Source organism: Hypomesus transpacificus, chromosome 23, assembly GCF_021917145.1.
Source record: "Hypomesus transpacificus isolate Combined female chromosome 23, fHypTra1, whole genome shotgun sequence".
Taxonomy (NCBI): domain Eukaryota; kingdom Metazoa; phylum Chordata; class Actinopteri; order Osmeriformes; family Osmeridae; genus Hypomesus; species Hypomesus transpacificus.
The window spans coordinates 6453217-6467759 of NC_061082.1; the positions used below are offsets into that span (position 1 = coordinate 6453217).

The 14543-nt window shown below is 41.5% G+C and overlaps 1 protein-coding gene across 3 annotated transcripts; it reads left to right on the forward strand.

Moving 5' to 3' along the window:
* The first annotated feature begins 1415 nt into the window (after window positions 1–1415).
* On the forward strand, window positions 1416–8432 carry mrasa (muscle RAS oncogene homolog a). 3 transcript variants are annotated; one of them, XM_047047583.1, is made up of 6 exons: window positions 1416–1502; window positions 4798–5004; window positions 5176–5329; window positions 5486–5585; window positions 5902–5981; window positions 6643–8432. In XM_047047583.1, exons 2-6 carry the CDS (start codon window positions 4812–4814, stop codon window positions 6734–6736), a joined length of 621 nt encoding a protein of 206 aa, XP_046903539.1. In that variant the 5' UTR covers window positions 1416–1502; window positions 4798–4811; the 3' UTR covers window positions 6737–8432. The 3 variants fall into 3 exon arrangements, with proteins under 3 accessions (XP_046903539.1, XP_046903540.1, XP_046903538.1); XM_047047584.1 differs by lacking the exons at window positions 1416–1502; window positions 6643–8432 and adding exons at window positions 1553–1820; window positions 6532–6633; XM_047047582.1 differs by lacking the exon at window positions 1416–1502 and adding an exon at window positions 1560–1820.
* The last annotated feature ends 6111 nt before the right edge of the window (window positions 8433–14543 follow it).

Genomic DNA, 14543 nt, shown 5'->3' on the forward strand with positions numbered 1-14543 from the left:
GAAGGCTCCTCTGTGCTCAGACAGTCACCATGGCAACTAGCTTTGGAAAAAATGTGAGGAATATCCAAGCAGTTAGAATTAGGTTACCCATATTTAGCATGCAGATAAAAATCAACTTTTGTGCAGGCCCATGGTATGGTGGTCTATGCAAACATACATAACCCAGTTATGATTTCCTTATTGTCTTCACCTTGGCATTCAGTTATGAGTGGCAAGTTTGTCATAATCAAAGACAAGTTTGCTTCTTTTTTTCTTAATACCGGTAAACCTGAAATCATTTGTATTCTATTAGTGTTGTTCAGTATAGTATTTTATGCAGCACTCCTGACCCAGGCTCTTACATTTATTCTGCACTCACATTAATATTATGGACACCTTTTAGTCCATGGTGGGATGTTACTAGGCAATGGGTAACATCTACTTGCATGGCCCTTACTTGCACATGAATCAATTGAGAACATGATAGTGTAACATTTTGCTCTAAGCTTTTTCAATATCAATTACAAGAACAACTGTCATGAGTAACTATGGAATTTGTTGTATACTTGCCATAAATCACAAATAATGAACTTCCTTTGAACCGATACCTCAGTTACACATGCAAACGTATTTTAGTTAATCCACTAAATTACATATATTAATGTGACCCTTTATGTAGAGTAAGCAAATGAATAAGAGACCTTTAAATCAATACTCAAATTAAAATCCCATTGGTTCAGCAATAAATCATGGAGTGATCAATCGATCAATCAATCCAAAGCACGTTGATTGCCATTTTGCTATTCACAAAAGCAAAATCAATAGGCTTATGTGTACATCTCCACTCACACCAGTTTCTCATTCCCCAATGACTCTCCTCTTGTAGTATACCATATTAGTATAGATCACTGCATGGAACATAAATCCAAGGTGTTCCTGGAATCTTGGAACATGCTTCTGAGAGAGATAGAAAGAGGTTATCGGAACAGCTGTATACTGTTTGCAAAAGAGAGTGAGTGCTGTCCATTTCATTTCAAACCTATTAGCTACTGCAATGAGCCTTAAGGCAGCAGCACAATCTAATGCATTACTTATTTATGAGAGTGAGTCTGATACCGAGCACCCCCACTCCCCACCCCAATCAGATTATTTATCACTTTAACTACCTTTCTCCCTGCAACTGGTCTATTAGTTCCTGTGTATGTGATGTTGAATCAGCTTGCTACAAGGCATGAATATACTGCTCTTCAGAGACCCACCCTTCCACCTGATTGTTTTCTTATATCTAATGTAATTTAATAAAACGTACTGGCTCAAAATGTGTTTTCGATCGGATAATATGACTGAATATCTGACTAGTGTCGTTTCACATCACATGTGTCGCCCCCAAGCTGTAGTCTATCCGAATTTGAAAGAACTACACCTTTAAAGAAAGTCTGAGTGCCGCGGCATGACGGAACAGCCCACTCTCTCTGAAAGGGAGACTGCTTAACCACCTCGGGAGATTTCCAGTTTTTCTAGAGGTAAAATCTTTTAATATGATAACACGCCATTCAACGGTTGTAATATTTAATTTGTAAACCGACTGTTTCCATGGAGGAAAACTCCGATGGGTTTAATTTCTAATCGGCAGAAGGTCCACCCCTGTGATGGTATTCTATTTATAGTATCAGCTGTTGCGATATAAAGATTTGCAATACAACGGTTTTGTTGTGCGGATGTGTGAGGCACGCTTTCATTTTAAAGGCAAAATTGTGGCAATGATCTGACATCAGGGCGAGGGATGAAGAATACAATCAGAACGTGAAGAGGTTGTGCCCAAGAAAACATATCATACTATAGTAAGTTGCGTTTTCATAAAAAAAAGAGGTTGAAATAAGCTACTGAATCGTACATTTACGTGGCCTAATCATTGTTAGATTAGGCTATGTCCGTTTATTATAAATCCAGTATGTCAACCGATTAACTTATTCTCTAAGAGATTTAATGTTATCAGCATTCTAATGGAAAAAGCCTAATTAATATTAGGCTACATTTGCGGAAATTGCTTATTGCTGCAAACTTCTCAAGAAGATGAAGCAACAAATATAGGCTACTTGTGGGCGGCGGCGTTGTTTAAAACGGGCCTTAGGATGTTCGGACGTTTTGTCACTTATGTTCCCTGTAATTTTGAGCTGGCATTCTTAATGATCACAGTGCTGAAAATCTCATGCAGTATTTGTTCATTCTGGCTTCCCAGTGTACATTGGTGAAGCCCATATCTTCCATTTCTTTCCTGTGTCATTCATGCTGGGATAGAAAAAATACATTTAGGAAATTCCCATAGAGAGAATTATCGATGTCCCAGATCATTGAATGAAATCACCAGCTGCAGCTCTCAGTAGTTTTTCAGAAGACTAAACATATCCATTCCTCTACGAATAGAAAAGTGAATTCATCAGTTAATGCAACAACTAGTAGTAAGATACCTGAACTCTTGCCACTTTCTTAGTGACAGAATTGTCTATAAAGAACAGTTGTGCTGATTGATTGTGAGCCATTACAATCCTCTGCGATAAACTGTGACAAACTAGAAATAATAAAGAGAGAAAGGTCTACCATTGAAAATCCCTATATTTGGCTATGTCAGTTCATCAGAGGCAGCATAATGCAGAGTCAACAAGATGCCAAAGTTGATCACATTGACTAATACATTCCATGCCCTGAGAAGCAGTCTCAAGTGGACCAGTGTAGCAGCAATTATCACAGTAGTCATGAGATCTAGCCTACTCCTTTACCAAGTCATGTACAGTTGAAGACTTTCAGGGACATGGTATGACCAGTTATGGATGTGGTGTGATCAGATTTTTGATCAGACTGCATGTGTTCTAGATATAATCTGTCCTACCACTCTTCTGCTCTGTTTAGGGTGCATATATATAAATATATATATAAATATGTATGATCCATTTATGGATGGATCCCCATTGTTTCGAAGGTCAAGTGTTTTGGCTCAGAATTGCAGAAATCAGTTTAACCGCATATTAAGTCGGATGTTTCTGGTGAATCATCAGATGATGAACAATCATCATATGACTCGCTAATCTTGGAGTGTTAAATCAACACCTGGCAAACTAGTCCTTTGCCTTCCTTTTTAGAAGAACTGAAACTTGTCTAAACTACAATTACACTAAAATTGTGCTTTCTTGACATTAACGATACTCCTTAATTGATTTAGAAAGCTAGACCACAAACACGGTTCTATAGTGTATGTCTGCATGAGACTGTTTTGTACAGAGCTTTAAGTACCTGATGGATTTAATGTAGGTGACTGATTAAGTGTTTCCTGCCATGTCATGTTGGGGTGTGAATGGGGGGTGCAGTCTTGTCCGACTGTATGTTGTGACTTACTGGATCGGGGTGTAGTGAGGAAGGAAACCTCTTCCTTCCTTCCATTGTAGTGAGAAGGAAGGGGCTGTAGACCTCAGCTGACAGCTGTTTCCTGCTTGCCTGCTGAAGCCTGGTGCCTCATGTTTTCCACCTTACTGACTCCCTGGTCTGGCCTGTCCCCTGCTCATTTTCAAAGCCTAGCCCAACGTAGGTGACTCTACCCACAGGCTGTGCTGTTCCCTCTCAGAGCCTGGAGCTGGTGTAAATACCACCATCCAATTTAACGTTCTACCCAACGTTACCTGTTTTTTCTGTCATCAGACTTGCCTTTTAACCAAAATGGATGTCAAAATAGAGTAGCGTCTTTGTGTTTTCACACGATTTACGCTTTTCCAACCACTGAGAATCATTGTGATGATTGAGCCTTGTAGCTGAGAAGTGGGTGCTTTGCGATGTTGCTAGTAAATACAGAATGTTCCTTGTTTCTGAAATATTGTACAACTATGCACTTCTGACCCTTAATCTACTTTCTATATTATGTACAATATGTACATTGGATAAAAGTTTCTGCTAAATTAACTTAATGTCATGCAATAATCGCCACAACGTTTCAGGTTTCTGTCCTCAGTTGACTCCTATCTTTATCCATAGATAAAGATAGTCTGTGTAACCCACCGCTCCTGAACAGCCTTGCAAGTTCTGGTCAAATCTGAAAGCCTCTGCTACCGTGCACTACTGGTATAAGATGAAATAAAATGTTTAACGGACACACGCTCAGACATTAATTCGAACTGTTCAATTGATACTGTAGCTCCTCACTCACTCATTGCATTAGCATTATTCTATTCTATCTTCAAATCTTTACCATTTGTAATATGAAGTGCTGCAATACATTCTGTATGTGGCAGGGACAAAAGACGAAAGCGCTATAACTTGATGCAATATGGGAGTGTTTCAGCCTGAAATAATGACTATATTTCCTCCTGCCGTGTTGCATTGTGGGTTCATCTGAGAATCATTCCAACCCTCTCTGAAAGTATGTATATTGTACTAGCTGCACTTAGTACACAGCATTAAAAGAACAAGGAGGATGGAATCATCTTATTACGCTTGCAATGATTTGGGGTCAGTTGCATAACCCGTTTGATTTCAGTCATTCACTTGGTGAATGCTGCTCTGATCTGAAGCGACCTGAGAGCCACACTGTCTAAAGCTACAGCTATACTCTGAACATCACGTCTGATCAGTCAAGCGAGGAGGACTTGTCGATGGCTGATGTTATTCTGTGGTGCTTGGCTCACTTGTACTCTGCACCACTCTCCATTGAGTCCCTCTTGTCTCCGTGGCGATGATTAGACTGCTGCTACATGGCACCGCTGCAGCTGCTAAGTAACAACACCCCTCTCTTACACCCCCACCCCCACCCCCCCACCCCTGTTTTTGTTCCAGGTGTAGCCATTGCCATGGCAACTAGCGCTGTCCCTAGTGACAACCTTCCCACGTACAAATTAGTGGTGGTGGGGGACGGGGGCGTGGGGAAGAGCGCCCTCACCATTCAATTCTTCCAGAAGATTTTTGTACCAGATTATGACCCAACCATCGAGGACTCCTACCTGAAACACACTGAGATTGACGGACAGTGGGCCATACTAGATGGTAATAATGATCTACTTTCCCCTGAGATTTTCATGATACTTTTCCTTTGGGTGCAGGAAATATTTTTGGGCTGTTGAGCTTTTCTTTGGTGATTTACAAAAATGCACGAAACTTTGAATATTCAGGGTTAAAGTACAGTTGGTATTGAACTTTTTTCTATCTATGTTTCAGTTTTGGACACTGCTGGTCAAGAGGAGTTCAGTGCTATGAGAGAGCAGTACATGAGGACGGGCGATGGCTTCCTCATAGTGTTCTCTGTCACAGACAAGGCCAGCTTTGAACATGTGGACCGCTTCCACCAGCTCATCCTCAGGGTCAAAGACAGGTGAGGTGCCACATGGTAAGGAGGGAGTGACAAGTCTCTGACATGGACCACAGCTAATGCTTCCGTTTCAGTTTAGCCAAGCCAGCCATGTTATTGCCTCAAAATGGAGTAGAAGACTGCGTTTTAATTTCGTCTGTGCCTCCCAATGCCTGCTAGGGAGGCCTTCCCCATGGTGCTGGTGGCCAACAAAGTGGACCTGGTTCATCTGCGTAAAATCACCAGCGAGCAGGGACATGAGATGGCTGCCAAACACAATGTGAGTGTTTCCTTAGTCTGCTCACCGAGACAGAAAATACAGTCCAGACCGAGGGGGGTGGGAAGGAGTGAGGAGAGATTCATGGGAAGACGTTGGGAGGGAGAGAAGTTGTTGTGTGCTGGGAAGCAGAATGCTGAGTCAGCATTTTGCTGTAAGGTATGAATTAGGCTTGGTGGGATTACACTGAGGCTCTGGCCAAGCCATCCATAGATATTTCATAGGCTATTTAGGAGGACACAAATGACTTGAAATGTCTGGAGAAAATGTGAATGGTTTATGACTGATTATTGGATAACCATATTTGTGATTTTCTTAGATAACATATATAGAGACAAGTGCCAAGGATCCTCCCATGAATGTGGACAAGGCCTTTCATGAGTTAGTCAGAGTTATACGGTAAGCCAAACATTTTTAAGCAGAGATGCTTTATGCACACATGCTGGGTTAGAACAATAGGATATATCAGGTTTGCAATGGCTCTTAGACAGAAACATATAATTTAGGCAAACACATTCGACTTGACCAAGAACACCAATCTAGTCATAGCTATTACAGACAATGAGAGTCTGGTATGCCAGTGAAAGTTAAAAGAGGAAGGCAAGAGAGAGAAAAAAAAAAGAGCCATTTCCTGTATGAACAGACGTGTAATTTCAGAGGAATCCAGTTTGTGTTGATATTTAGTATGAGGTCATATCCTGTTGGAGGGCCCACAAATTCCAGAAAAGGTTTGAGATAGGCTTGTTAGTGAACCAACGAGGCCACCTATCTGTCAGTGTAAAGTATTCTCTCTCTCTCTCTCTCTCTCTCTCTCTCTCTCTCTCTCTCTCTCTCTCTCTCTCTCTCTCTCTCTCTCTCTCTCTCTCTCTCTCTCTCTCTCTCTCTCTCTCTCTCTCTCTCTCTCTCTCTCCCTCTCTCTCTCTCTCTCTCACATTCTCTCTCGACCCAGCTTTGCTTCTCAGCCTCACTTCTCTGCCTGAAGGCAACACCATGTCTAATGTTCTCCTCTCTTTTTCTCCTCTCTTTCCCTCCTCTCTTTCCCTCCTCTCCGCTCTCGCAGGCAGCAGGTGCCGGAGCGCTGCCAGAAGAAGAAGACCAAGTGGCGTAGTGACCGTTCCACAGGCTCTCACAGGATCCACTGTGTGGTGTTGTGACCACGCTCATCTGCCTCCTCTACATCTGCCCCCCCCCTCTTCATCTTCCTCCTCCCCCTCCCCGCAGGGCAGGGCTGGAATCAGACCGGCACGAGAGGGACCAAGAATCGGAGCAGAGAGGGGAGTGAGGGAGGAAGGGAGGAATGGAGCAAGGCTAGCTGACACAAGACCCATCCACCCGTCTCATTGGGGAATGGGGTGCGAATCCTTTAGCTGGGTGGACTAATGTTTGTGATGCTCCTCCACCCTCATCCTCCTCCCCCCCCCTCCACCCGCAGACCAGTCCAAGGATAGCACTCCAGTCACATGCCTCAGTGGACTTACTTGAGTGTTGCTCCATGTCTGGGATGATGCTGTGCATGGTTGTGGGGGGGGATACTGGAAGGGTCTGGGGCAGGGTGGGTTTGGGATGTGTGGCGGGACCCATGGTTCAGGTGCTTGTGCTATCGTTGGTGAAAACCCATTGTGTGAGTGTTCATTGTGATTGTGGTTCTCCATAGTGTTGGATTTCATTGTGAAATGAAAGCAAGTATGTTGTGGTAAAAAGAAGAAAAGATAAGTTGGTGGAAGCTGGGGAAATGTAAAACTGTAAAGGCTATGTAATAAGACGTTTAACTGGTTGAGTAGCAGGCATTCAAACTCTTGCTTAAGATTATTAGCCTTAAGATGCATCGTAGTCTATTACCTCAAATACACGCTACAACTCTGGGGGCAGGCCATGCTTCATCACTCCAAACAGGAAAGAGACCTGTGATAATACCCAACACATCCAACCGAGTCCTCTAGTGGAATGGTAAAGGGCCCCGGGCACTAGCACAGGATGTGACTGCATTTCAGGGGTTAGCTAAGAAGCTGCTGCCAGTCACTAGGGGTCACAGAGGGGTCACATTAGGGGTCACTAGAGGGGTCACAGAGCTATCAGGGGACCACTCACTGGAAGCACCAAGATGACTGGCTTTTTCTGGCGGAGAATATTTAACAACCTACTAAATGGCTTGTACTGTTAAGCACAAAAAAAAGACTTTGGGCTTTTTTTTTTTTTGTCTCGTTGAAAATCGTCTCTTGAAAATAGACGAAATGAAAATAACTTTGCACTTTTAACGATCGATTTCTGACTTTCATATCAGCATGTTTTTCAAATCTGCAAATGAGAGTGAAGGCATAATAGAAGACTTCATGCAAAAAGGCGAAAAATGTACCTGTCGCTATGTAGCCCAATCTGCCTGTGTAAGCCTGTCCATCAGTTACAGTGGTCAAGAGAGACTTCATATTCTGCTATGTGGAGTAAGAACAAAATAGTAAAGTAAATAATTTCGTGTCTGATGCTTCCTTCTTTAAATCTTTCCTGGAGTCGGCGAGGGAATTCCTTTTGCTGGACTTGGAAGCAACAGACATGGCAAACTTTGGCAGTATCACGAACGAACACAGAAGATAATAAATGTTTGTCTGAAGAAAGGTTATCATATCAGTTATGTTTGATACTTTTTGTATTGTTGATATACAGTTCTTGCAAGTGTTTTTGAAAAGAAAAAACAAGAATAATTTATTACTGTACCTGTTACCTCATTGTGTTAATAACTGGCTAATGTCTGACCTGAAGAGCTAGACAGGGCTCCCAAAATGATGGCCTTTCAATCTAGCCTCAGGGTTTCAGTATCTGAAGAATACAAATAAAATATTGGTTTATTTACTTGTTTTTATAGTGTGCCTGTTCATTTTTGCTGTAATGCTTTCTTGTTTGTCCTTATAGAAGGAGGGTCAGTCACAAGAATACCCACACGGTCTTACATTTCACCACAAATCACCTTTTATAGACTTGAACGAAAAGTGTGAACCAAGGTTGTCTTGGTTAGCTGTGAGCCCTGTTTGACAACCAGGCTGTTGGCACCATCTAGTGGTCATATAAAGTACATTTTACAATTAATAACAGCTCTCATCCCAAATGATGGCGCTGTTGTATTATTTCTACAAGACTTACATTCAACCCAGAGTCAATATATAGGAGATTGGAATGCAGAGCTCTCTGAATATAGGTTTATATTATCTCTAGTGAGATGCTGCTGCCTATTGACTGTTACACTTACACTAGTGAAGCGTGGCACACAACCTCCTGGTTAGACCAATGTATCTGTACAAGTGACACTCATAACTCCATTGAGGACATCAGACCAAAACACTTCAAGCTAAACCAGGCTTGAATGAGTATGTTGATTGTTGGGATTGTTGTATGTTGAGATTCATGCTGAGGCCAAAAAGGGGCTTTAAAGTCTGGGCTGAATCAGGCAGGCCAAAGTATGGCCCTACATTTGAGTACATGAAGAGGGCAAACTTAATCTTTGAATATGCCCTGCGCTACATAAAGAGAAATGAGAACACTCTTAGGTCGGATACACTGGCAAAAAATCTACAAAGTAATAGTCCTATTGATTTCTGGAAAGAAGACAATTCTAAGACAATTCTAAAATGACCCTACCAACTAACATTGATGGCACAAGTAGAGCAGAGCAGATCGCTCAGCTGTGGAAAAAACGCTATTGTGACATTTTTAACTGTGTCAAGAGCAATTCATTTGTAGCTGGTGATGTTGACAACAGTGAAGATGTGATTGTATCTCCACAAGAGGTCTATGATATAATGACGGGGCTAAATAACAACAAGTCATGTGGTGCAAACAGGATATCTGCTGAGCATTCAAAAAATGCCAGTGGAAAACTGTATCCCTTGCTTGCCATTTGTTTCACAGGATTTTTGATTTATGGAGTTTTACCCAACTCCTTAATGTCTGTGATCTTGGTTCTAGTGATTAAAGATAAAGCGGGCAAAATGAACAGCAAAGGCAATTATAGGCCCATAGCTCTGGCTAGTACTCTGTCGAAGGTGTCAGAGAGAGCTATTCTTAGGAAAATTGAAACATTTCTGACAACCAGTTTGGATTTAAACCCAAACATGGAACAGAAATGTGTTTATTTGCCTTGAAAGAACTGTTAGAGCTGTATCACAGTCACAATACCACAATTTTTATGTGTTTTATTGATGCTTCAAAAGCGTTTGATTATGTGAACCCTGACAAGTTATTTTATAAATTATGTAAGAAGGTTGTTCCTAAATGTCTGATAAGAATCCTGACTTTCTGGTATTGCCAACAAAGTATGTGTGTGAAATGGGGAAATTCTATATCTGGCCCATTTCACGTCTCTAATGGAGTGAGACAGGGCAGTATATTGTCTCCATTTTTGTTTCATGTTTATATGGACAATTTGTCAATGCTTTTAAATGATTGTAGAATGGGTTGTAGGGTTGGTAACAGTATCATCAGTCATCTAATGTATGCTGATGATTTAGTATTTCTCTGTCCATATAGTGCTGGACTACAAGAGATGTTACAGGTGTGCTCCCAATATGGATCAGATTTTGATATCCAATACAATGCAAAGAAAAGTAACATCATGATTGTCCGGAGCAGGGGGGACTCTAAACTCTCTTCTCCCGACTTCTTCTTGTCTGGAAACAAACTGAATGTTCTTGATGAATGTAATTATCTAGGACATTACATCTGTGCTGACCTGTCTGATGACAGAGGCATTAATAGACAGTGTCGAATGCTCTATGGACAAGCTAATATGCTGTTCCGAAAGTTTGGTGCATGCTCACCACCAGTTAAGACCAAACTTTTCAACGCATACTGTACCCCCATGTATACTGCCCACTTGTGGAGGCACTACAAAAAGAGTAGTATGCACAGAATGAATGTTGCCTATGATGATGGCTTGCGGATGCTGCTAAGGATACCGCGATGGAGCAGTGGAGGCCAAATGTTTGTTAATGTGGATGTGCCCACCTGCCCTGCAGTGCTGCGCAGACTCATGTACAGCTGCATGTGCAGACTTACAACCTCTATGAACAGTATCATCCTGGTTCTGACCAATCCGGCACTAAGTTCAGTACGATACTTTTCTAATATGTGCACTTACTGGCGTCTGAGCCTCCTCAGAAAATGATGTACCTTGTGACTTTAGTATATATGTTTGTCTGCATGTTGTTTTTTAATCTGTGGACCTAGTAGGTGTCCGAAAAAAAGCTTATGATGATGATGAATAACAATATTTATTTTTACACATTACAATAATGGACACATGCAGACTGAAGTAAAAGTCTGCATGCTATTTTCCCCAGCTATTCAATAAGTCAGATTCAAAATGTCATATGATAGTTTTTGTAAAGAACAGAAGATAGCAATGCAGAATGAGGTGAAACTGTTATCTGTGATAAGAGTCTACATCGTGCTGCAGCAGCTGCCTCTTCATCAGTGTCTGTAATTAATTGTTCTCTTGGATGATTGTTTGGTTTCTCAAATATTTAATTAAACTAAATGTTCTGGGTCAAGATTGCCAGTCACAATGTGCTTTAACGCACAGGTGCTCTTGGATGTCTTACTGTAACAGAGAAGTAGAAGCTATTGAAGTGTGCGTGTGTTCGAACAACAGACAGAGAGATTTCTGGAATGACTATTCATATGCAATCTCCTGTCATCCCAATCATGAACTGCAGTGCCTTCTTACGTATTGATGCAGAGGAACAATCTGTTACTGGATTTATCTCTGGTCGCCTCACCCTGAGGACTCAAAGCAATACACTGTGTATGCACTGCAGTTGTACATACTAAATAGTTCATTATAAAAGTATGACATTGGAGACACAGGGTACATCTAAACCCAACCTCCTTGAAGTAAACATTGGATGCTGGGTTGAAAGTATATCCATGAGAGAAATGCCAACAAGGGCCTTTAGCTGGGATCTCTGCCTTCACCTCAGCAGCTGTTGCGGTAGTCAAACGTGAGGGGAGTTGACTGGAGGATGAAAGTGGGGGAAACACAGCTTTGTACTCAGTCAAGTTGAGGGAAACACCTGATCTCAATTACTTCAGATTGAAGTTCAGTCCACAGCCAATGTTCTTGAGTCACTGGTTCCTGTTAAAAAAAGAAGGTGCCCAAGGTTAACATGCATGCCATTCTTGAGAGCTTTGTTTCTAGCATAAGATCGATGTCTCATTTTCAACATTCTCTATTCTCCATTTTGAAATGCATTTCAGTTTAGCAGTAGGGTGTTTTATTTTTGGTCCACCACCAGTTGTGTAGAGCTGGCAGGGTATGATAGGACTGTCTCGCCCCCACAGTGTTGCTAATTCCGTCTGTGTGTGTACATAAGTGTTACGAGGGGAAATATCTGGCGCAGTGTGAGGAGGCGTTGTAGGGAAGTGTAAGGGATCAGTGAGACTGAGGATTAAGGAATAGATAGTTGTGGGTTCTAATCAGGACTTCAGTCTGCCGCCGGCCATGTGTTGACCCTGTTTCTGAACGATAAGAAAACTGAACATTGTGATGGAAAAAAATATCCTATCGCTATGAAGTCTGTCAATGAGAGGAATAAGGGGGATCTTAATGCCTTAAAGGAAATCCAAGATTGGAAGCTTATCTGCAAAGCTAACCTCCTGTTTAGATTCTTATAAAGTTCACTCAAAGTATTGCTGATTTCCCTCAAGTTTGTTTTATTTAAGCCAAAAATGAGACAATCCCAAAAGGGTGTTTTATTCAACCAAATGCATTAAACATTTTGGGATTCGACACTCGCGACCAGTGTTGTTGTTCATCTGTCAATATTTTTCTACCTAGAAATGAAACTATAATACCAGATCGCTCTGAATGTGACAAGTACCAGATGTGTGATGAATTGAACCAGAGTGATATCTCATGCTGTACATGCAGTACCATACTTTAAAGAGGCAAGCCTGCTCACCATTTATTCACCATTTATTTATTATGATTGATAAGCTCTACCCTGTTTCTGCAGCAGCAAGATATTCATGCCGTTCTCTCACCCCGTGTCCCAAATGGGCGGAACTCTTCCTCTACATCCTCGTACAAACTGTGCTCTGTACATTTCAATACACAAACAAACTACATGAAGATATGAACAGAGTAAATCAGACTAGAGTCTTTTAGATGTCGCTATGGGAAGCAGACATGGTTGTGCGTCTCTCTCCACCGCTACCTGGTCCTGCCAAAGGCAATGCCTGACATGTGGACTCTGGGGACACAGAATTGGCACTGTGTTGTCAAGAGGAGACAGATAATGTGGCCAGTAACTTGTTCAGATATCAAACTGCCAACAAGCATCTGCAGCTGTGGGGAGAAGGCAAAATGATTAATCTAAACAATAGTTCAGCCTGGACAACACACGCACACACACACCAAGGCAATGAAAACTTCAAATTAAAACAAGAGATGTTCCATAGATCCAAGTTATTGTGCCGAAGTGTGGTTGGCCACATATATCATAGACAATCCCAATGCCCATTTGTGTTTCGAAATTCAGATTCATTTTTTTTTTTTTCATCTTGTGGAACATTATTACAGTAATGAGGGCAGGAGCCACCTACATTAGAAATTCAAATGAATTGTTCTATAACTTTAACCTAAACGCCTTTTCCATTCTCAGACATTAAATATTGTGAAGTTCTGAAAAGTCCAATTATATACAGCTTTGCATGCAAATTTATTATGAAATTGAAAAACCATGCTAAATAGATCCCTTTGACTTTCCTGATTATGTAGTCTTAGCCAGAGAAAAAACCAAACCTTTCAAATTAGCGGAAATGCCAACACCCCGGAGTGCTCCCCTTGTCCCCGACGATAACCCTTGGCTGATGGCGGCCGTCTCTGAGACATCCGCTGAAAGAGAGAGAGAGAGTGAGAGAGAGAGAGAGAGAAACAGACAGACATAGAGAGATAGAACATCAAGGTTTATAGAAAGTGAGATGAAAGATTAAAGCCTTTTAAAACCTAATGCCAATTCACAAATTGGGTCTGCTGTCTCATTTTGGAGGCCCCCCTCCTGGGTCTATAATAACTAACATTAAAGTAAGCATGGGAGAGCTTTTAAAGGTTAGAAATGTGCTTTGGTGCCGTTCTTCAGCCTGGCTATATGAGAACGTCTCCTACATTTGAAATAACGCAATTGTCAATGTACAATTATCGAGTTTGCCTGTTTAAGTGATGGGACAATGAGTAACACCATTTTTTGTAACTAATTCTACTAGGCTTTAAGATGTATTTTTGAACTTGTCTTCCTTCATACCACGTCAAAACAGATTTGTGGGGGGTTTAGCGGCAACATAAAACATTATGTCGGAAGATAAATGGGAGTGAATATCACGAAGCCATTATGCCAATCTAGACACCAATTCACTGTCTCATCGGCTAAAATACAGCTTCTGGAAGCTTATTCACATGATGTCTTTACTTGTTCTTTAGTTTTGTTGATAAAAGGCGCCCCACTGCACTCTTCAAATGTATACGCATTTTAAACGTTAGGTGTAAACATCGTTGCCGCGTCAACAATGGCTCTCCTGCTCTGTTAATCCCGTGGTGAACTTTCAGTACCTCGGAGAGTTCCACAGCACTCTGTCTGCAGCGGAAGATGTCACTGAAGTAAACTATCACTTTACCGCACTTGAGGGCAGCGTGCTCAAGAAAGCTATGAATCACTTAAAGTAAACTGTTGAAGACTGACCTGTATGAGCAAGACAACGCACATAAAAAAACTGACTGTACGTACATCCTGAATAAACGGCGCATCTCAAAAAAAGCCAAAAAACAAACAGTCCTCTAAAACCAACCACTAAAAAATATTAGACACATGATAGAACACCAGAGTTCCTTACGCTACGTTTCCATATGGACCCCCTTTTAGACCAGTAATAATTGGTGGTCCCCACCTCAACGGGTTGAAAGTATTTATCATTGACATT

What these genes read in the sequence shown, in the direction of transcription:
- mrasa (XM_047047583.1), top strand. Translation starts at nt 4,812, where the DNA reads ATGGCAACTAGCGCTGTCCCTAGTGACAACCTTCCCACGTACAAATTA. An exon ending in ACAGTGGGCCATACTAGATG is followed by an intron (nt 5,005 to 5,175) that starts GTAATAATGATC and finishes TCTATGTTTCAG; the next exon opens with TTTTGGACACTGCTGGTCAA. An exon ending in ATCCTCAGGGTCAAAGACAG is followed by an intron (nt 5,330 to 5,485) that starts GTGAGGTGCCAC and finishes AATGCCTGCTAG; the next exon opens with GGAGGCCTTCCCCATGGTGC.